The following is a 22,758-nucleotide window of genomic DNA, read 5'->3' on the forward strand; positions in this document are numbered from 1 at the left end:
TAAAGGGATTACAAACAATCTGGCCGTACGGTGTTAACTTGCTAACTACGTTGGATTTCCGAGATTCAACGTTGACACGATATGTCATCGAATACCTGCAGGGCTGGTAGAAATTCACGGGGCAATGCCCTTACCATATTCAGTAAATTCTGGGGGAATTGGGACGCAAACGTTCCGCTATGTTTGTTTACTATGAATATAATAGTATTCGTCGTAGTCTTAAAGATATTAGAAGTGTAGTCTTACTTATAAATTTGTTTTAGCGTTACGAGGTGGTTAAGAATTACTTAAATACCTGTCAAAAACATCACCGGTTCCTAGTTTAAATTTTATAAAGAGGCATGATGGGTTTTGACTTACAGCTGATCGAGTAAATTTGTGTTGTAGACAGAGCTTTGTGAAATTTGTATAAGTAAGACTGATAGTATTGTTAAGCACTAAGTCATATTCTGAAAGTATTTGTGACACTTTTTGCTATAATAACCTGAACGTTTGACAGATCGAGGCGGTTAATCATTGACACTTTTACCGGTCGGTTGGTTAATGATATCTTTGTGAAAGTATTTGTGTAGTCAGTGATAGTTCTTTTTATTTTAATCGCTTCAGTTTTTTAACAGTATTATAGTAATTATTAATAAATTTGTCGCATAATACCTCTGATTACCACTATATGTTACGAATTGTGTAGTGTATATATTGTTTTTAGAAAAGGATAATGGTATATTCCCAACATCTTTTATCTAATTTCACGCGCCTTTGTGAGTCAAATGTCATCGCTGAAACCAAAGCAAAGCTACAGAAAAATATAGACAGACTGAAATCTATTTATGTATAAAAATAAATGTAGCTCGCAGCTTCGGCCGCATATACTATATTCCTTTGCTTTACAATTACCATTATTTTAGACAGTAATAAAATAGCCTATGTTCTAGACAAAATAGCTTAATAGTAGCAAAAACATATTAAAATCGATTCAGTATTGAAATAAAACAATAGGTATTTTGCGATGGTATCGTTGTTTTTATATTATAATTTACTTATGCGTTATTAAATTATTATTATTTACTTATTTTTTGTTGTCATTTTTCTGGTTTCTTTTTCTTTTTGGGCACAATGTCCATTTTATTTGCATGAAGTGTTCACTTTTTTATATTGTGGACTTACTAATTACTGCAAATGTATTTATGTGTTTTGATTAGTGTAACAAAACCCATTAAAATAAAATAAATAAGAAATCATTATTGATTCAGTAGTTCATGTTTTGTTCATAACCGACACAAATCTTCTATTGTTTAGATAAAGCACGTTGTTTCAGCTTATTTTTAGAGGTCCTTTGAGAGAGAGGTACGAACGAAATGGTTCAAGAGACTTGCACGCGCTTCATAAATCTAACTTACGAAGTATACGTGACTGAACCGCTGGCGTTTGAAAAACTAAATACATTTAATATTGCGAAAAATATTAACTTATTAATGAGTTTACACAGCTTTGGGTTTTTTGTTTGTTTGCTTTGAATGATAAGACGAGTTTGCCGTTCGCCTGATGGTAAGCGATACGACCTTCTATAAACAATAGAACCACCATCCAATACCTTTAATTACATAATATATTTGTTGGTATTCCACTGCGCTCGCCATCCTGAGACATGAGATGTTAAGTCTTACTCTGTCCAGTAAATGCACTGGCTACACTGTCCTTTAAACCGGAACATACAGTGATTACACACTGCTGCTTGGCGGCAGAAATAATCATTGCGATGGTACCTACCCAGACGGACTCTTCATATGAGAGACCTACCACCAGCTGTTAGTACTAGAAGCCCGCGTCCAGCAATGGGAAGACTTAAGGCGTATATCTGCTAGTTTTTTCATTTAATGCTATACATTTCACATTCACAAATATTAGGTGATGGTAACAGTAGGTAATGTGATGGCGTGTACCGTCAGCAAAACTAACTGACCAATTTCAAAACGATTCTTCAATCGAACATACAATTTTCTTTATCTAATATAAAGTCAACTCTTTGAAGTTTATTTTGCTTAAGAAAACACTATTTTTGTGCGCATAGTAAAAGTTGAAAGTCGATTTGAAATATTTTTTTGATGTGATATTAATTCGCCTACTTTTATAGAGTGGCCATACATAAAATTTTTTCTTAATAAATATTATAATTTACCTTCTTTACTAGGTTTGTAATTAACGATTCCTTATCCTATAATTATCATCCTTCGGTATTTATTTATTATTGTAAAACATTTCCGATACTCATCCAATAAAATTATATTGAGTTATTGACAATTTGATCCAGTCAGCATTACGAACGGGACGGGAGGCACTAATCCTCAAATTAATTAGTCGTGGCAATTATATTCGTTTGTAAATTGTCCGCGCTTCCATTCAAATCTGCAAATATTTGCAAGCAAATATTTATGTTAAACATTTAAAGCTGGATTGTTAGAATTACACTCAAAATAAGGGTTTAATGTACAGTGATCGATTTACGGCTTTTTTCATCACAATCTTAATCTTCGATCCGATATTGAGTACAAGTCATTTGAAAGCATGTTAAAAAAAATCTGATTAGTGTTTGCTAACATTGTGCTAAGAGTTATCCATGAATAAGGTATTTCTCTTATTTTTACTAAAAAAAATATGAAATATTTACGTATAAATTCTTAAACAAAAGAAATCATTGAAATCTGGTGAAAAGTCCAAAAATTATAAGTCATTGAAATTATATAGTAGGAGTGAGTTTCAAAAAACAGAAAGGGACGCAATATTGCATGTGCCGTCAGCGAGCATAACGATGCGTGCGAAAGAAAGAGAAGGAGAGATATCCCCACTCCACGGCCACTCCTACACGTAGCAATATTTCAAATTTGAATTACTACTCCATTTCTCGTCGAATTTTAATACTTTTTTCACAGGATTTCTTTTTTGTATTAATTGCTGTTACATATAAAAAGCACAAATTCAAACATAATCAAATACCCAATAACGAATATATTCACCAAAAATTCCTGTTTTACTTTTATGTTTAGTACGAACATGCCGTGTGCGTGAGTATTTTTAACCGAATGAATGATGATGCTAATTCGATTAATATTTTTGAGTAGAAATAGTAGCACTGAATCGTGTAAATGAATATTTAACTTTATATTGACATTTATTTTGTTTGAAATTTCAAGTTATTTTTACATTTACGGTTCGAGTAACTTATTGTAGTGTTATTTTTAAAAAAATAAGAGAATATAATAATAAGAAAATAAGAGTGTGGCTTCATTTAGTAACGTAATGTCTAAATAAGTCTGTATATTATCCCAAATTTACCTTCCTCAAGCCTATTTCGCTCAAATGCCCCGAAAATTAATTACAACCAGTTAATGATTTTTTGTCTCACCTTGACATAAATAACGGGGAGAGACCAACATTACAGAACATATTTCTTGTTACTGTATACTTGTTCTTTATTGTCTAATAAATTGTAAAGTAGGTGTAATTAGCAAATAATACAGGCCGGCATAATTGTGTCGACCGTCGAGGGGTAATCATCTCTCGTCAGTCGACATTGTTAGGATCCCACTCCACTTACCATCAGCTGCAGTTGGGTCACTTTACCTTGCCTATATAAAAAAACAACCCGACAACTGATAGAAAGTCGCAGATTCAATTCCAATATAATAATAATAAATAATAATATCAGCCCTGTATTATATACTTGCCCACTGCTGAGCACGGGCCTCCTCTACTACTGAGAGGGATTAGGCCTTAGTCCACCACGCTGGCCTAGTGCGGATTGGTAGACTTCACACACCTTCGAAATTCCTATAGAGAACTTCCCAGATGTGCAGGTTTCCTCACGATGTTTTCCTTCACCGTTAAAGCGAACGATAAATTCACAAAGAATACACACATGATTTTTTTTTAGAAAAGTCAGAGGTGTGTGCCCTTGGGATTTGAACCTGCGGATATTAGTCTCGGCAGTCCGTTCCACACCCAACTAGGCTATCGCCGCTTAATCCCGATAACTTCAACAAATTCGATTTAACATTACCTATCGATATTTAGGACGTAGAATACATATGTATAACTATAAATTTAATCACAGCTATATTTTTAATAGATAATATACATAACATCACGCATTTATCCCCGAAGGGGTATGCAGAGGCGCAACTAGGGCACCCACTTTTCGCCAAGTATGTTCTGTCCCATGATGTGATAGGGGGTGAGCCTATCGCCATATCAGGCACAAATTCCAGACTCCGGGCTGATACTGAGCAGAAAAAATCCAAATATCACTTTGCCCGACCCGGGATTCGAACCCAGGACCAAAACCTCGAGCAAGACAGTGTAAAATTCAAATATAGTCTCAATATTAGCCACCTAACCTCCTCACTCCAAAAACTCAATGAATAGAAAAAGTGATGGAATGGTAAAAGGCGTCAGATCTCTATAAATTCGGACAAAGCTCGAGCCGCGCGAGGTAGGGAACATCGCCCTGTTTGATTTATTTACTCGGCCTAGATGGAAATATCAATTTGTGAATTTAAACGAGAAACGTATTCGACTGTTTAAATTGACCTCTATTGTGAACGATTGCTCGTAGTGGGAACGATCAATGTTAATATAAACAGGCAATAGTTGAAATCCATAACTTTATTACTAGTTTTTCTTGCGGCTTTGCCCGAGATTTTTAGAAATTAAAGTCACGCTTCATAATTTTCTGGGATAAAAAGTAGTACGTAGAAGTAATGTAGTTTTCTATCAGTGAAAAAAAATTAAAATGGGTTTAGTATATAGCCTGAAAATTCTTAGAGACTTTTTCAGGTATGCAGTTTACCACACGATGTTTTCCTTCATCGTTAAAGCAAGCGATAATACACAAAGTATATACACATAATATTAGAAGAGTCAGAGATGCGCACCTTGGGTTTTGAACCTGCGGACATTCGTGTCGGCAGTTCGTTCCACTCCCAGGCCATCGCCGCATTTAAACTAGTAAAAACAATTTAAATTAAGTTATCTCAGTACGCAAGTTTTCGTATCTGATTACAGACTTACTTGTCAAAACAAATTAAGTTGATTTAGCGCTAGTCCACACAGATAAAAGTTTAGAAAATGTCTGTGAGCTTGTGATACGCCCGTGCAGTCGTTAGTTTTACATTAAACGGACTTACAAACAATTTACAGTTTAAATATAGTTACCTAAGAAATCTAGGCCCGGTGAAGACTGCCTCAATGAATGGGCGCCTCTAAGATTAGTTTTAGGGAGGTGCACGAGCACCTACGCACTTAATATCATTAAGTTTTTTTTTTATATTCAAATCGCGCGGGTTTCAAAATGGTTTATCATGAAAACACCTGTGAGGTAGATAGTTCCCATTGCAAATTTATTCAATGACTTATTTTTTTGTAATTTATTTTTGGGCAGGGGGGTGCACTTACTTGCACCCCCCTCCCGGCACCCATGCCTCAATGGCGATGTTAAGACGACGGGGGTGTTCATGGTATACTTGTATTGCGCGAGGTCAGATATCGCTCTGCTCGCTCGACTGCCTCGGTGGCGTAGTTGTATTGCATGTCCGGTACAATAGCGCTCTGAGGTCCTGGGTTCGAATCCCGGGTCGGGCAAAGTGATATTTGGGTTTTTCTGCTCAGTATCAGCCCGGAGTCTGGAATTTGTGCCCGATATGGCGATAGGCTCGCCCCCTATCACATCATGGGACGGAACATACTTGGCGAAAAGTGGGTGCCCTAGTTGCGCCTCTGCATACCCCTTCGGGGATAAAATGCGTGATGTTATGTATGTATGTATGTATGTAGATATCGCTCTGTGATCGTGGGTTCAAAACCCACGTCAGGCAAGGATGTGGGGTTTTCTACTTAATATTCTCGATATGGTTATAGCCTCGGCCCTTATAGCCTCATAAGATAACACACAGGTGATAGTGGGTGCTGTGTTTGTAACTCTGCCTACCCTTTCCTGAATTTGTGCCCGATAGCCCCCAATCACATCTGCCTACCACTTCGGGCATAAAACATTTGAGTATTTGTGTACTGAATTATCAAAATAATGAATTTTGTAATTAAAGCAAGATAGTCTTTCTTGTCTGGTAAATAAAATATTTTATCACTTTGTCTCAACTCTGTCTACATAAATATAAGTGAAATTTGAATTTGTTCGAGGGTAGGTACTTAATTATTGTAGCATTGAGTCGATTATAGGAAATCTTTTAGCAATATGAAATTCTCTTTCGCTAAGAATGCTCGCGACGACGACGTGACGTTCGACGTGGAGGTCCTTCGGGGAGGCCTATGTTCAGCAGTGGACTTCCTGTGGCTGATATGATGATGATGATGAAGAATGCTCGCGAGTTAACCAATAAATAAGTAGTTTCTTAATTGAATTTTCTTTATTTTTAGAAACACGTCGACGCGAACAGAGCATTATCGCCGCTTGGTATTCTAACAATTTAATAAAAGTTATTAATGTAGTTCACTCTAGACTTTAAGTTATTTATAATAGAGGTTTATTAGTCAACATTCACAAAATATTTTTATAAATATGAAATGAATTCATTGTATATATTCGAATTTACTTAATTAGCCAGCTAGGAGAGGTATAAATAACAGAATCAAGGTTACAGGTTGTACTAAAACTCACTTTTAACGAACTGGACATACGTCTTAGACAAAGCAAATCTTCTCCTCTTTTCTTCTTGCTTTGTGAGAAGCGTAGATTTAGATCTAAAAATCTTTTTATTCTTCTATTCTTGTATTTTTTTTTAAATGAAATTGCCGTTTAGAGTCAGCTCGATTACCATTAGATGTCTTAAGATTAATAACTACCAGGTTGGTGCCATCAAGGCAATATCGTAGTATGGGAGGAAATTGACACTTATTACCTACACAGTTTTAACTTTTTGCCGCCTTAATAATACTAAAACCAGGGAAATTAAAGACAAAATCTATAGTTAAACTACCCTTTTCTTAGAAACATCTGGCGAGGACCATTTGCCTTCATGTTACAAACAACTAAAACAGCGAAGGACAGAAATAATGTAGTGCATCCCGTCCTTCCAAGAACTTGCGTTAAACATTTCTAATCTATGCTAACGCGTCACTCCCCTGCTCCTGGAATATTGATTTACTCCTCTGCACTTACAATTAGAGCTCGACAGGATTCCAGTGGAGTGCTTCCCTGAATTCCCTTTGTGCCTTTAATTATATCAATGTAAATCGAAATGGAGATTGTAGTGTAGCTATTACAACTATTAATTATTAACTAGAACTATCAATTTATTGCCTAGAGGCTATTAATCGTGAATGTAAGTTCGAAACCCTGGTAGGGTTTCTGTTTTTATTTGAAAAACACTTGGGTTGCCTAGGACTTGTGAAATACCTATCATTAAATTCGTTGACACGCGAACTTTAGGTCCAATTAATTTCACGTTCCTATAAATTGAATTTAATTTTTTTTGTTTAATATTATGAAGAAAACATAATTATTTGAATGGGACATTTCTCAATATTCACAATATACTTCCCTACAAGTACTTCTATATAATTTTAAAACGTTTTTATTCTAATAAATCGGACCAGCTACAGCTTTGAAATACACTGTTCCGTATTTTTACTTCATTTAAATATTCTTGTTGCACGTACTAATCTCATACTCGCAATAACTCGCGTGTTAATGTATTGCAATTATGTTAATTACTTTACTGTATAATCATGAATATGCCATCTAGCGGTACATGTTTGAACTACTTTTTGTACTGCAGAAACGAGCAGTTATTACCGCCTTCAGATAGTAATTACCAGAGCTAATAAATACCATAATGTTACGATAGTTGTAGGTACAAGGTTTAAAAGAGTTTTTTATAAGCATTAGGGGAAGAAAGACTTTGTTGCCATGTGGATATATATTTATACAAAAACCAGCATTAACTTGCCTGATTAAAAGCACGATAATTTAAAAAATAAAGAGTAATAACATCACCTAAAACTTTAAATTACGACTGCATGATGCTAAACTTAATATAAATAATTAAAACATACTTAGGTATCATGCCAAAGAAATTTTGGATACAATTTCGCTCAAACTGATTTTGCCTACATAAACAATCTCATATGAAAGACCTAGTACACTTATCCAAAGCTCCCTTAGTCAATTAAAATACGTATTTCTATTTAAAAATTCGAGTTTTTTAAATGTGAATTAACTGCCAAATTTTTTACGCAAAAATCCGAGTATAGAACATTCACATCGGATGTATAAGTGAAAAGTCCTCGTTCATAATTCCACTGATGCCGTTAAACACTCAAACATTTCCGATTTAAAACCGGGATAGAGAGAAAGCAAAATAAACTTTATTTCAATGATGCGTGATTTAGTTTTTTTTGTATTTTAAAGTTTTGTTTTGGTGTTATGTTCGTAGATTGGTTATTAGTTGTGGAACGTAAGTATTTGCTAATACCCAATGTAGATGCATTTTAAGGAATGTTCCTTTTTTATAATAATACGGGCACAGCATTGACCCCACTCCACCTGATGGTAAGTGGAGTGGGGTCTAACAGAATGTCGGCTGACGAGAGATGATTACCCCTCAACAGTCGATACAATTATGCCGGCCTGTTGGAACCGGATGTAAACGGGCTGATCCCGTAACGCAACACACATAAATACGTGGGCCACTATGGCGGGTTTTAACACCTTGTGTACAATGGTGATTGTCCGGGCGGCTATAAAATATATCCCACCACCAGTAAATTATAATCTAAATTCAATGCGGACAACAATATGCTAAAAAAATATGTTGAAATTTATAAACCTAAACCGCACTGCTCAAAAGAAAAAAAATATTTTTAAACACGACTCTATTATAACTGCATTTATTTAAGTTCTATAACTTATTTAAATTCATTGAAAATTCCTTTGGCAATTGAATTTACATAAAAGAATAACGTCAAAATAAAGGTAATATAAAGTTGAGTTGCCAGACTCCACCGCATTACTTAAGCGTCATTCCAGTTCATTTGGCATCAATAGCTCCATGGGAGACTATTCATTTCGGTGCATTCATTTCTTCTTGCATTTAAACGAGGGCCAATATAACTTGACTTTCAAACACAGGCCAAATCATGTAATTCAGGGTCTTTATAAACTGGTGGACACATCGACAGTACCCTCCTGGTGACTTTTTTTCGTAAATATAAAGAATTTTGCAAAACTCGTTCCAGTTGGTTGATTTGCCGGAAATTTTAAAAGCGGGCTTGAATGACATGAAAAATCTCATTAAACATTTTAACACCGCGTAATAAAATAGGTAAAGGAATAAAATTTATACAGCCAACTTTATTCAACGATTATTCAAAAGTATCATAGTTAAAAGTTTACAACGTTCCGTTACACTTGTTTATTGTGAATTGCAACTCGCTTCTGTGAAATAGGTCGGGATAAACAAACTCAAACTGTCGTTGCGAAATATATGAATATTTCTGTGTATCTTTTCCTTTCCACTGTTATGTGAATACAGTAAAATTTTAATATTACTCGCAAGAGAAGGCGAATATTTTTTGCTCCGAATTGTAAATGACAAACATGATTTCTGAAAATTCTGCAACTCGACATTTTTAATACAGCAAACATACTCTGCCATGTATCTATCCGCATGGTCGACAGAGATTCACCTACAGTACCTACTTAATTGTGCCATATTATTATGGACTTTTGTTAAACAATTAGTCATGATTGCTTACGCCTAGCGGGAGCTCGCCACAAATTTGATTTAATATTAAAAAACAAATGAAAACTTATTACCATAATTAATCGCTTATTTTAACTATAAGAAAATACTTAGGAATTTATAAATAGGTAATACTTAATATAAACTTCATGGGCATTCTATCACTGTCGTACTTTATTTCACCAAGTGAAGTCATGAATAAACTTTATAAAACTACATTTATTCCGAACTTTACTTTCTCTCAAAAATAATCGTAAATACAAATTCCAGAATTTCACCTACATGTACACGTTCCATTTCACGCTACGTCCAAAATTGCCATTAATACAACTAGCGCTAAATATCATAAAGTTATTATACACGGTGGCATGTTAAGAAAAATTTATGGCTCTGTATAATGAAGCGTCAAAATTAAACGAATTGCTCCTGGATGATAATTAGGCTGTACAAGTACGGGCCTTCGTCTTTCAGTAACAGAAAAGAGGTTTTAAGACTTTGACAGATTTATTAGGCGTAGCAATTGCCAGCGCCTTTCACCCGGGCATAATAAAAAAGAGATTTTTGGCGGGAATTGCGGCGGTACGGCCCGCCGCTTATTTCAACTGTTTTTTGACTAATTTTAATCCGAGATAATATCTGGAGTTGGTACAATATTCGTCAACAAATTTTAAATGTAGAAAATTTAGATGTTTGGGGCTAAAACCTCAAAAATTAAAACTGGTTCGTTACCGGGCAGTAATGAGTTATAAAATTGTATTCATGTAAAAAAGGATTTAATTTCAATTAGTTTTGGCGCCTAAACCCTAAATAATCTTTTAATCTATTATGAAACGAACATTTAAAATATTTGTCACGATACTATTCAACTTCTGACGGCATACGTTTGTATGTTACAAACACTTAACGGTTTTTTTGTAACAATGATCCCTTTTTCTCAAGGGTGGCGGAAAAAAATGCTACCTGATAATGTACACTCGTAACGTGAGAAAGTCTGCTTTTTGCCGGCAAAACGGTCATTACGAAATGTTTCGTTCCGTCAAAAAAAGTCTTGAGACTAGAAACGGGCGAGTAAAAAGCCAAGGTCTTTAGACAAAATACGACGAACTTAGTGGCTTTAAAATTATAATATTTTCATTCTGTAACTAATAAATGCATAACATCAGGAAATCGACCTAATAACACAATTAGATATTAAATCAAATTACAAAAAAGATTTCCCGTACCGGGAATCGAACCCGAGCCTCCTGGGTGAAAGCCAGGTATCCTAGCCACTAGACCATACGGGAGTTGGTGATTTTGTTGAAATACAGTATTGTAACATTTTAACTGATTCATGACTACATTTTATTTGTTTTACGTTGTACTGTCCGACGTACAATCTGAATAAACAACAGTCTTCAAGTATTATGTATTTTGTACATGCTTGAATACTGTTATTTTTAATTTATATACTTACGTTACCTTATTTATAACATTTAAACAAAATTTATAGTGATTTCTGGTGCAAATTGCAATGAATAAATGCAACAATCCTTACCTGTGCAAGTCGTGACGTAAATGCAACATTAAAATATGAAAATGTTCAATCCCAAAATCAATTCGCGGATCAAACTTTTGTCTCGAGTATTGAACCTCTCTTTTTCCGTCTCAGTCGGTGTAAGGGAAATATTATTTCGGTAGATGGAAAAATCCTTTCATGGGTAACAAACCCATTCGGCCATTTTCCCCGACTCACTCGTAAATCACAATGCGTCAATATAAGTGCGTATAATTCTTTGTGATACATTTGCTCTGTAATGGAGTCACCAAATGTTTATTTATTGCTGTAATTTTGGAAACGTTTCAATATTGAGGTTTTTATCGTATTCATTATACAAACGTAGATATTTTAATTTAAAAACCAAACTACTAAATCAATTTTAAAAATATTTCTATGGGATCTATCTGTTAGTTAATACTTTTAAATAAAAAAAGAATTTTCCATTCGGTTAATAAATGGTTTCTGCAGTAAATAAACATAAAAAATCGAATTGAGCACCTCCTCCTTTTTTAAAGCGACTAAAATTGAATTAAACCTCATCCTTTTCGGATACTATAATTTTACATCAAAATGTTTGCTTTATTACGTAGTTTTTTCCTTTAAAAAACCTAAAATATTCCATGCGTAACAGGTCAGATTTCATCAAGTTTTCATACTCCTGGCATCAATAAAACTATTTATACTCACAAAAATATAATTAGCGATAATAATACAGCTCGAAATATTTGTTTAAACAACTATAAAAAGAAAAAACTAAATGAATAAAGAAAGGTTTGGAAGTAAATCTATCGCCTTTAATAAGCTACAGTAATACTTACACAGGCCACTGTAACTAGCTTGGAAGTCGACGTCTTACAATGATACCAGAGATTTGGAACACACCTAGCCCCCCATTTATTTCCCCTTAATCTGTATGACTTGTTGAATACAAACGACGCTATTATGCAAAGGAACGATTAACCACCATGTTCCTTGGTAATAAGGAAGAAATGTGTTTTGAACGAGTTACAATGAATTTTGTTATAGGTCATTTCGATATTACGATAATAAATTGTAATAGCTTTTGCACGCGGCTTCGCTTACTTTTTTAGGATGAAAGTCTGGCTGTATATTTTCCTAAGATAAAAAGCCTATGTCCTCGAGGTCTCAAATTATCTCCATAACAAATTTCAATGAAATCCGATCGGTAGTTTTTGAGTTAATCGCGTTGAAATAGACTCGGGACTTTATTTTTTAATATGTAAAGATATTAAATAGTATAGTTATTGTAGATCAGACATCAGGACCAAATATGTGCTTCAGTTTTTACCAGTAAGTAATAAGTCGTCTTGTCTTGAAGATGTCAAAACGTGCTTAGATATTAATACAATAATCTACTTGTATTTACAGAACATTTGCTAATATTTGGATTGAAAACATGCATATAACGATATGGAAAAATATAAAGTATTTTACATTCTTGTTTTGCTATTTCGCCGTAGATTGAGTAACTATCACATGAGCACAATTTTTTTGTATCACAATCTTCTTAATGTCCCCACTATATAATCTTAGATCTCTTTGATAATATGTAAGGATGGAGTCACGTGCAATACAACTTACATAGTATATATTTGAAGAGTATCCTATCTTGTTCACTTCTGTTTCACGTACATCCTTGCAATTCATGACTTCAAATATCAGGTAGATGTGATCATTTTGCATAATATAGTAACGCTGACCTCGACTCTAATATTATCAACTTGTACAGGAAACATAGGAATTTAATAAAAATATTTCGGGTGCAACATAATCAATAAATTTAAAGCAACTCCCACCTGATTTACTACCATTTTCAATAAACGATCACTATCGAATTTTTCGGTCTATCACAAAAATAGACCAATCAGAACAAAATGTTTTGACATGCTATCAAATGACTTATTTTGATTGGTTATTCTTAGAATCGGATTGAAGATTGAGATTGGGATCGTTTATTGAAAACGACTGATATTCGTAAAATATAATACGACTAAATATAAAAGTCACTTAACTATGCTCTCAAATGGTAATAAAAAGAGGTTATTTAACTGACGTATCGTTCACTTAAGTCATTCTGAACCAGGCCCTGAGAAAAGGCCCTAAGGCTGAATGTGTCTGTCACGTTTTGATTTACAAGTCTCTCCCGGATGTCTTTTATATCTCAACAAAATGGTAAAGACAAAGAACAACCATACAAGAATGTTAAACACTTAATTATATACAAAAATACTTTTGTCTTATTGTAACAATATGGAGCAATTAATCACAATTATTGTTTCATTTCTGTCGGCCCACAACGTGACAAGACTGTTACGTGTTGTCAGCCTGGATGACAGACAATTTATTACAGATCTAATGGTTTTAATGTGAGGAACAATGTAGATTCCATTCATCATGGTTTTGAAGTTGGTTTGCCTTTGGAATGGTGTAGTGACATATAATAGGCAAACTAATTGTATTAAAAAATAATTGATTGTTGCTGTTGCGTTGCTGATGGTAGAATGTATTTTATATCCGTCCTGATAGCGACCATAGCACACAAGGTGTTAAACCCGCCATAGTGGCCCAAGCAAGTGTGATGCGTTCTGGGATCAGCCTGTCACTGTGTATGTCCGGTTCCAACAAGCCGGCATAATCGTGTCGACTGCCAAGGGGCAATCATCTCTCGTCAGTTGACATTCTATTGGACCCCACTCCATTTACCATCAAGTGCAGTGTAAATATAAGATTGAGTTAAAAGGAGTTGCAAATGTATTCGCAAATGTTTGTATCTTCTTTGTTGGAAGTAAACCCACAAACAGTAGAACCTATTTGGATGAAATTTAACACATTCATAAACCGTGTCCTAGTTTTACACCTAGGTTCCTTTCTATCCCGGTTATTTGCTTACATAGGAACTAATTGAATTTTATATTGATTATGAAATAGATGGCGCTACACCATCGTATATCGGATGCGCTGTAGATTATTTTAGGGATTTTTTTTATTGCTTTGAATGACGAGACGAACCTTGATGGTAACACCTTGAATTACAAAGTATTGTTCGGTATTCCACAGCGCTTGTCATCCTAAGACATGAGATTTTAAGTCTTATTATGTCCAGTAGTTACACTGGCCACAATATCCTTTTAATCAGAACACAACAGTTACTATACACTGCTACTTGGCTGCATTGCGGTGGTACCTACTCAGTCGGACTCTCACATATGGGAGACCGACCACCAGTAAATTTGTAGCAGGAAAGACTTGAAACGCAGGCGAAGTCGCGAGCAATAAGTCAATAATATCAGAAATAGAAGATAAAATGCGGATAGCCTTTAAGTTCTAGACACGCTCCACAGTAGAAGACCTTTAACTGAATTACGGTTTAAACTCGATTCGTATTGAACGCCACGAGACTTCAACGTGTACAATAAATATTTGAATTTGAATGTTAATTTTATTTCGTAGTTTAAATGAAATATTTACAATACGAAGGATAGTTCAACGGCATTTGAATTAAATAGATCAGTAATGGACAGACGACCTCGAAAATGTCGCAAGAACTCGCTGGATGATGATGAAGATGAGCTGTCTTCTAACAATTTGATCTGAAAATCTTTAGGCGTGGTTTTGTTCAGCCGTGTACTCGCAAGGGCAAAAAGTAATAATGTAGTTATTGTGTGTAATGATTCCTTCCTAACCAAATTTCGGCCACGTCAACCAATCTCAACGGAGATCAGCCAATTACGCAGGATATATTATAGTGCACAAGTGTGTGCACATTACACAGGTGCACTATATGAACGAAAGAAAAAAATAGCTTATTGGTAAAGCATTAACCGGGACTATGCGACATTAAAAGGCATTCTCAACTCGTTTCGCATTGGCCATCGCCAAAACGGTCTCATATCGCCTCGGGTCGGTCATTAGTTGCCCCGGAGGACGCAAATTGCGATTGCGAATGAGATTTAAAGCTGTTTGAGTCCCTTTTCGCACATACAACACGTCTGATCTCAAAAAGTAGGTACAGATGCAGGTTTAGCCACGGTTTGAACTCACTTGCATTACACACATGCCTCTTATCCCCGAAGAGGTAGACAGCGGCGCAACTCATGCATCCAGTTCCCGCCGTGAGTATTTCGCTCCATGATGCGATAGGAGGTGAGTGTATCGCATGGATACGAATTCCAGATTCCGAGCTGATAATGAATAGAAAAACTGAATATCACTTTGCCCTACCCGGGAATAGAACCCAAGAGATCAGCATTGCAGTCGTAATAAAACTACGTCACTGAACCAGTCTACTTGCACAAAAGAAATGTTTTGATTACGTCGCTTGGTAACCAAGGTAAGGTTTTATCGAACAATTAAACAAGAATTTCATATATTGATGCCAATCATTAATCATGAGTATTTCATTCCATATATACAAAAATATTATTAGCATAATATTATAACCGAATACAGTATACCGTCTATAAATGATCGTTAATCAAGACTTCAAGAACCACTTAACGAGCACTAAAGAACATTTACTCCCCTTAAAGCAACTTAAACGATTTCTAAATGCCAATTACAAATAGAAAATGCTATAATTGCAAGAAAATCGCTCGTTATAAAGCCATTTTTCTGTATAACCCTGCAGAATCTAATAGGCACTCTGGCAGGTAAGCTCGACATGCCCATTCGTAGCGAGCTGGTTTCTAAAAGCCCTTCATACATAGTCGGGTTGCAATAGTGCATTGCACTCAGTGTGTGGAACGAGTATTAGCGGTGACGTGTTGATTATTAGGTCCGTTTCTCTGTTTTGTTGTTTTTATTTATTAGCTTTTGCTCGCGGCTTCGCCTACGGGAAGTGTTTTCCTAAGTTAAAAGTCCCGGTAAAGTTTCCCGGGATAAATTTGCAATGACCTTCCCAGGGTCTCAGAATATTTCCATACCAAATTTCATTGAAATCTGTTGAGTAGTTTTTGTATTTGTCACGTTCACACAGAGAGACGCGGCGGGGGACTTCATTTTATAATGTCTAAGAATAGCTGTGATAGAAAGCATTTCCCTTACAAACTTTCATTTACTTTTCAAAACTCTTTAGAGGATACATTTTCAAAAATACCCTCATAGTTATTAAGGTGTTAGAAATCGGCGTATAAAATTTCCTGCAGCTAGAAAGACAAGTTTGAACGAAATTTTATGCCATCTTAATATGCCACGGCAATACGATTAAAAAACAACCAGTGGTGACCATCTTCGGTGCATTAGACGGCTGCAAGGTTCCTCTGAAGGAAAGTTGTCTAGTTGTCTACAACCGCCCCTCCGCGGTGCCTCCTCGTGCGACCTATCTGTTATAGGGGGTAGATATATTAATAATTTTTAATATTTTCGCAGATATATTTATAACTTTTAATATTTATAGCTTTGTTTGCACCAAAATATCGATTTACTTTAGTATATTCCTCTAGATAGAAGCAATAAATCTTCGTATTTCTCAATATAATCAAAATCTCCAAAATCGTTTGCCTTACACCGAGTGTGACAGTTCATTAAACTATCATAATTATTACAGTACACGCAAATATGTTTGGTAGTCACGTTTCATAATTACGTAGACATTGTTAACAATATGAATAATATTTGAAGTATATTTTCATATCGAAGAAGTATTTGGGAATATGTAGGTGTGTAAGGGTAATTCTTAGAACGACTGATCTTATTATGTATAGTCAACGAACTACTGAAATATATACATTATCTATGGTTTCCATGGAGTTTACAAACGACAACCGCCATATTTATTAATTACTAGCCATAACTCGCGATTGCGCCTGCGTGAAAAAGTCCCGCTTTATATTTTGCAAAGATAAAATAGAGCCTATATTTAAAATTGGACCTCTAGCAATACATCAGTGAAAACTGCGTTCAATTCTATGCAGTGGTTTTTGAGTGATGCGTGTACAAACAGATCGATCTGGAAATCTTTGGGGGAGGCAGTGGATATCCTGCGGCTGATAATGTTGATGTATACAAACATAGAAACATACAAAAATCATTAAAACTGTTGTAAAAAAATATAAATACTAGGTTTTCATTGATATGTTCAATGTACAGATATCAGCCTGTTACAATTTTAATGAAGATTTGTGATGGAATATCTGATATCACTTGTACCTATAAAGGATAGCCACCACAACCTTCAAACATAGAATAACGTCAACTAAAAAACCTCTAAAGAATAATGTCCAACATAAAAATATCCGTACTTTACTAAAAATATAACTTTCATTCAAACTTCTAAGAAATGTTCCATAATGTTTTTTCTTTGTTCCAGGCTTACACTCCGACGGGCTTCGAGAAATACGGCTACACGTGCACAGTGGCCGACTACAGAGTTAATTTCTCCGTTTGGGATACATCAGGTAAGCTTGTCCCACTAACATTCCAACTTGTCCAACATGAGGGATTATGTTGGAACACACACACACTATCACGCATTTATTCCCGAAGAGGTATGCAAACCAAGGCATCCACTTTTCGCCAAGTGTGTTCCGTCCCATGATGCGATAGGGGGCGAGCCTATCGCCATATCGGGCACAAATTCTAGACTCCGTGCTGATACTAAGCAGAAAATCTCACTTATAACTTTTAGAGCGCTGTCGTACTGCGCATGCCGTACAACTACGCCACCGAGGCAGTCAAAAGTCGGAACACACTGATCATTATAATCTAAACTAGATGTTAGGTAACTAGGTTCTAGTAAGCGCAGTGTTATTAGGAAGATAAGTATGTGGTTTTATTTAGTATTGCAATGTCAAAATGACCTATACAAAAACAATTTTGGAGAGTTGATTCATCATCATCGGAAGACCTGCTGCTGTGCAAGTATCAGTATCGGCATAGCAACAATGTGGCACGATGAAAAACCGTAATGACTTGATTCGCCACGCATTCCGAAGTCAATGGCGTAAATGTAATTAAGGCTGGCTGTCAAAATGTTCAAAAAGCGCACGTTTTTCATCACACGATATATTTGAGCTACCAGTCCTTAAGAAATGCGGTAACTTTGCCAAAATTAAGATTCCAGTTTTTGCATTGGAATTTTGTTCAATCTAGAAACGGCATGACGTAACTACCATCTTAAACTTCAGCAGGTTTTCTACATTTCACCCTCAAAAATAATTGCAAGAAATAAATAATAGTCATATATTAATATCAACCCTGTAGTATATTAATATTCTGTCCCTCCGCTGTGCACTGGCTTCCTCTACTACTAAGAGGGATTATGGCTTATTCCACCACGCTGGCCTAGTGCGGATTGGTAGACTTCACACACCCTCAAAATTCCTATAGAGAATTTCTCAGGTATGCGATGTTTTCCTTCACCGTTAAGGCAAGCGATAAATCACAAAATACACACATAATTTTAGAAAAGTCAGAGTATAGCCTTTGGGTCTTAAACCTACGGACATTCGTCTCGGCAATCCGTTCTACTTCCACTAGGCTATCGCTGCTTAAAATGCAAAAAAGTAATGTAAAATTTTCGTCAAAAATTATTTACAATTTCGTTTCCTATTTGTACCCTGGAAGCAACATCGTCGTGTATTTTGATCAACAGTTAAAAATAACGTTAAAGTTTTTATCTCCGATAACTCGCTCGTACGTATCGCAAAATGTTTTTCAACTTTAAAACTAATCTCTAACCATTTCGCAAGTAATGGAGCGATGCGACCTATTTAAAGAACTTTGTCTTGACGGCGGGATTACTTGAGTTCACTGTATTAATTACTGTACGTTTTGTGAAATATATTTTAAACTGTTTAGAATAAGATCTGTTTTAGAACAACGATTGTATTTACTAAACACACTTAGAAATAATAATATCGACGGTTAGCAATGGCAATTGAAAGAAGCAACAAATTTGTGCGAGATTGAGTTTTATTTATATTTGGAATCAACAGATTGTTCTAAGTTTTTGAAAATAGTTAAAAAGAAATTGTCGCTTAATGCAATAAGACTTTTTTTTGGTGGGAATAATGCGATATTGCTGCCTACACTTGGAGAGTTAGAACGGTAATGTTGGAACAAACATACATCCATCCTCACAAACTTTCGCATTTATAATATTGGCAGAACTTATGCTTATTATCGCTCGTAAACTCTATTGCGGCTTAAATATCATAGGCTCAATCCAACCTGAGCTCCAGATCGCTAACCCTCGCATATTCTGTTTTAATTAAACTCATTGACCATACCCACAATATTCGCAAACAGCCTATCCAGTTAAATGCTTGTAAAATCTTATATACTTGTGTGGGCAGCGTACGACAGCCGATTCGACAAAATGAAAATTCTAACTACCCACTTTTAGTTTATGCCGTCATAAAAGAGCCTTTATTTACTAATACTCACACGATAGGAATCTGCGATCGCAGTTGTGAAAGACTATACCTTTATTCGTTCTGAATTGAGTTGATATTAGAATATATAGGGCCATTTTGACATTGCGTTACTAAATGAAACCATATACTTATTTACTTGGAAATAACACTTTACAATAAATTACTTGAGCCGTAGATGCAAAGTAAAAAAGTGTAAGTTTCGAACAAAATAAATATTAATTAAAAGTATTTTTAATTTTACGCGCTCTTATACCACTACTACTAATCTAAGAGAATTCGCCGTAGCGGCAACATCATACTTTCAGTCAGAAATACACTCACGCACACGCCATATTCGCAATAATCTACAAAATGATAAAAAAATCAGAAAACTAAAACCAGGTATTTTGGTAAAAATATTCGTTTTTAATGGGTGATTTTTTGCACGATGTAAGCAAAGGAGAAAACGAGTATGTGGTTTCATTTAGTAACGCAATGTCAAAATGACTGTATATACTTATACACTTTACACACACACCATCAAAAGCTAAATAATGCATGAGGAATTAGGTCCTATTACACTTGTTTGTATATAAATTTATATAAATAAATAAAACTCATCGTAAAAGACCTAGCATATTCATGTCCGCGATAAAATGTACAAAGTTAAAAGCATATACGTCAAATCCAGCTCCGAACAAATACAGTCCTGTTCATTTCGTAGGGTGTCCACAATGCCATCGTTCCGACAAACTTTTCCACCAGCTGTGAAATTATCTCGCGTTTACCACACATGTGAACACGAAGTTGGTACGATTTATTGCGCGGTTGTGTGTATGCGGTTTTATTTTTGTAGTTTTGTTAGATTGGCTTGTGTTTTAGGTGCATTTGGCGTTGCAATAGTTTCTGTTAGTGGAAAAAGCTCTATTTGAAATAGCTTTTCTCACGTCTTTGTCTGAGATGTCGAAAATATACCTTCATGATAAATATACGATGTGTTTTGTGACAAAAAATGAATTAAATTTTATTTAATTAAAAAAATAGTATAGATAGAGAATTAGGCAAAATCATTGTACGTAAAAACGTTATTGATATAATTACAACACATCCTATACTCAGTAAAAGAAAAGTCAGAGGTGTGTGCCCTTGGGATTTGAACTTGCGGACATTCGTCGCAGCAGTCTGTTCCACAACCAACTAGGCTATCGCCGCTTTTAACGTACTTGATTGTATAGAAGTACCAACCACTACAATATTCCAATTCCATCACCAATCAGCCGAAATATTAAAATCCATAAAGTCCCCGAATACTATATGTGTCATACTCGATCGGTTCATGACATCCGTGTTTACAGTACACAGTGACAAACATACGCCAGTATCGATATTAATTTAAATGAAACGTACGCTGTTTGATAATAAAATATTGACATGCATATCGAAATGGAATTTTGGTGTTGCTGTTACAATATTCTCTTTTTAAATTAATGCGTGACATAAATGTTAGTTCATAAATGAGTACGTAGAGATGCAACTCACATCATAGGATGAATGATTGTGTGGGGATTGGGGTACAAATTATTGTTAAGTTATAAAGTGTATTATGCCAAGATGTTTCTGTTTCTTGCCGCTAGAGGCGCTTATGTTACTTTCATTATCTGTGTTCTGCGTTTTAAAAAATTCTGTTCTTTCTGTGGTTCGTTTCAATAAAAATGTGCATTTGTTATAGCAGAATTCTTACTTCAATCCGTTAATAATAACCTAAACCCATTAATTATGTTTATATTGTTCTCAGTGATCCTCCTTTTAATTGTTAAAAGGTTGCAAATAAAAGTTCAGAGATGGTTAATTCGTCACCTCCTTATTCATAGACATTATTTATCTAAGGAACATTGCTGTGATAGCAAGTCTGTTTCTCAGTGACGGCATGGTAGCCTTCGCAGTGCGTAGACATAGGGCCATTGTGATTGACTAATATTGAGTTACAAGTTGAATCTCGTTGGCTGTCGGGTAAACAAAGCTGAACAAACAGCAAGCTGTCAGATAAACAGACTTGTTATCATAGCAATGCTCCGTCCTTAGATAAATAACGTCTATGAATAAGGGGGTTTGTCTATATTGGTCACATACATAAAATGACTTAACTCTATAATGTGTAAGGTACTGTCTACGGTTACGCGTGCTAACGTGGCGCGTGACGGGAACGACTAACGAATGCTGGCGAGTGCTCCCGCGCAGCTACATAAACCATCAAAATACAAACTCTATGAAATACATACAGTGTGTTCCCACAATTGAATACAGAAAAAAATAATAATCTTATACACTTACATAGCAACTTCTTTAAGCATTACATACAATAAAACCCTGATTCAATTAATCCTATTAACAAATCAGGTTTCGCGATCAGCCGGTGTATAATCCAGTTAGTGCGAGCCGGCATTAGGATTACAATTAATCAGGATAACCCAGCTTTAATCTCGTCAACGGCCCACTTCATTACCAGTCACCGTTTTTAGAATTATTCAATAAAACCCAACTGTACAGATCTCGTCCCATAATCTTATTACAATTGACAATGTAATGTGGCGACCAACTGACACTCGGCGACTTTTTAGGACTAAAATTGTCATTGAAACAAAGTTTTCAAAACGATATACAATCAAAATATAATAATAACACATAGGGATAATTATAACGTAAGGAGATCTAGTATTATAAATATGCGAAAGAGTATGAAGATGTTTACACGATTGTTAAAGGTAAACGCAGAAACCCCTATAAGAATTTCGATAAGATTGGTTACAGAAATGGTACATTGCCCAAATCACTTATACCCTATGAGTTAACAACGTTGTAATACAGTTATAAAGATGATCTGTTTCGAGTACGTGTCGAAGGGGGGCTGAGGTCCCGATTTGAATACATAGATCCCTTACCTAAATTACTTTAGGTTTTTTATCTCTGAAATTTCACAATAAGGCTTTTATTTCAAGAACGGTCACTCATCCAAGCATGCAAGCAAAAGCTAATACCACATTTAATTATTTTCCTTCAACATGTTATAAACATGACAAAAGAAGAGGAATAT

General features: G+C 35.3%; 1 protein-coding gene and 1 non-coding gene across 5 annotated transcripts in view; one reads left to right on the forward strand and one right to left on the reverse strand.

Annotated features, from left to right (window-relative positions):
• The window catches only part of LOC115448693 (GTP-binding protein rho1), a 132,267-nt gene that overhangs the window by 94,346 nt on the left and 15,163 nt on the right, over window positions 1-22,758 (forward strand). For all 4 annotated transcript variants that reach the window (XM_030176206.2, XM_030176208.2, XM_037437324.1 and 1 more), the window contains exon 3: window positions 17,621-17,708. In XM_030176206.2, coding sequence (XP_030032066.1) covers window positions 17,621-17,708 — 88 coding nt within the window. The remainder of the gene's footprint in view (window positions 1-17,620; window positions 17,709-22,758) is intronic.
• Window positions 10,967-11,038, reverse strand: Trnae-uuc. Its single transcript has one exon. It is a non-coding gene; the product is annotated as a tRNA-Glu (tRNA).

Source organism: Manduca sexta, chromosome 10 (genome assembly GCF_014839805.1).
Source record: "Manduca sexta isolate Smith_Timp_Sample1 chromosome 10, JHU_Msex_v1.0, whole genome shotgun sequence".
NCBI classification, from domain to species: domain Eukaryota; kingdom Metazoa; phylum Arthropoda; class Insecta; order Lepidoptera; family Sphingidae; genus Manduca; species Manduca sexta.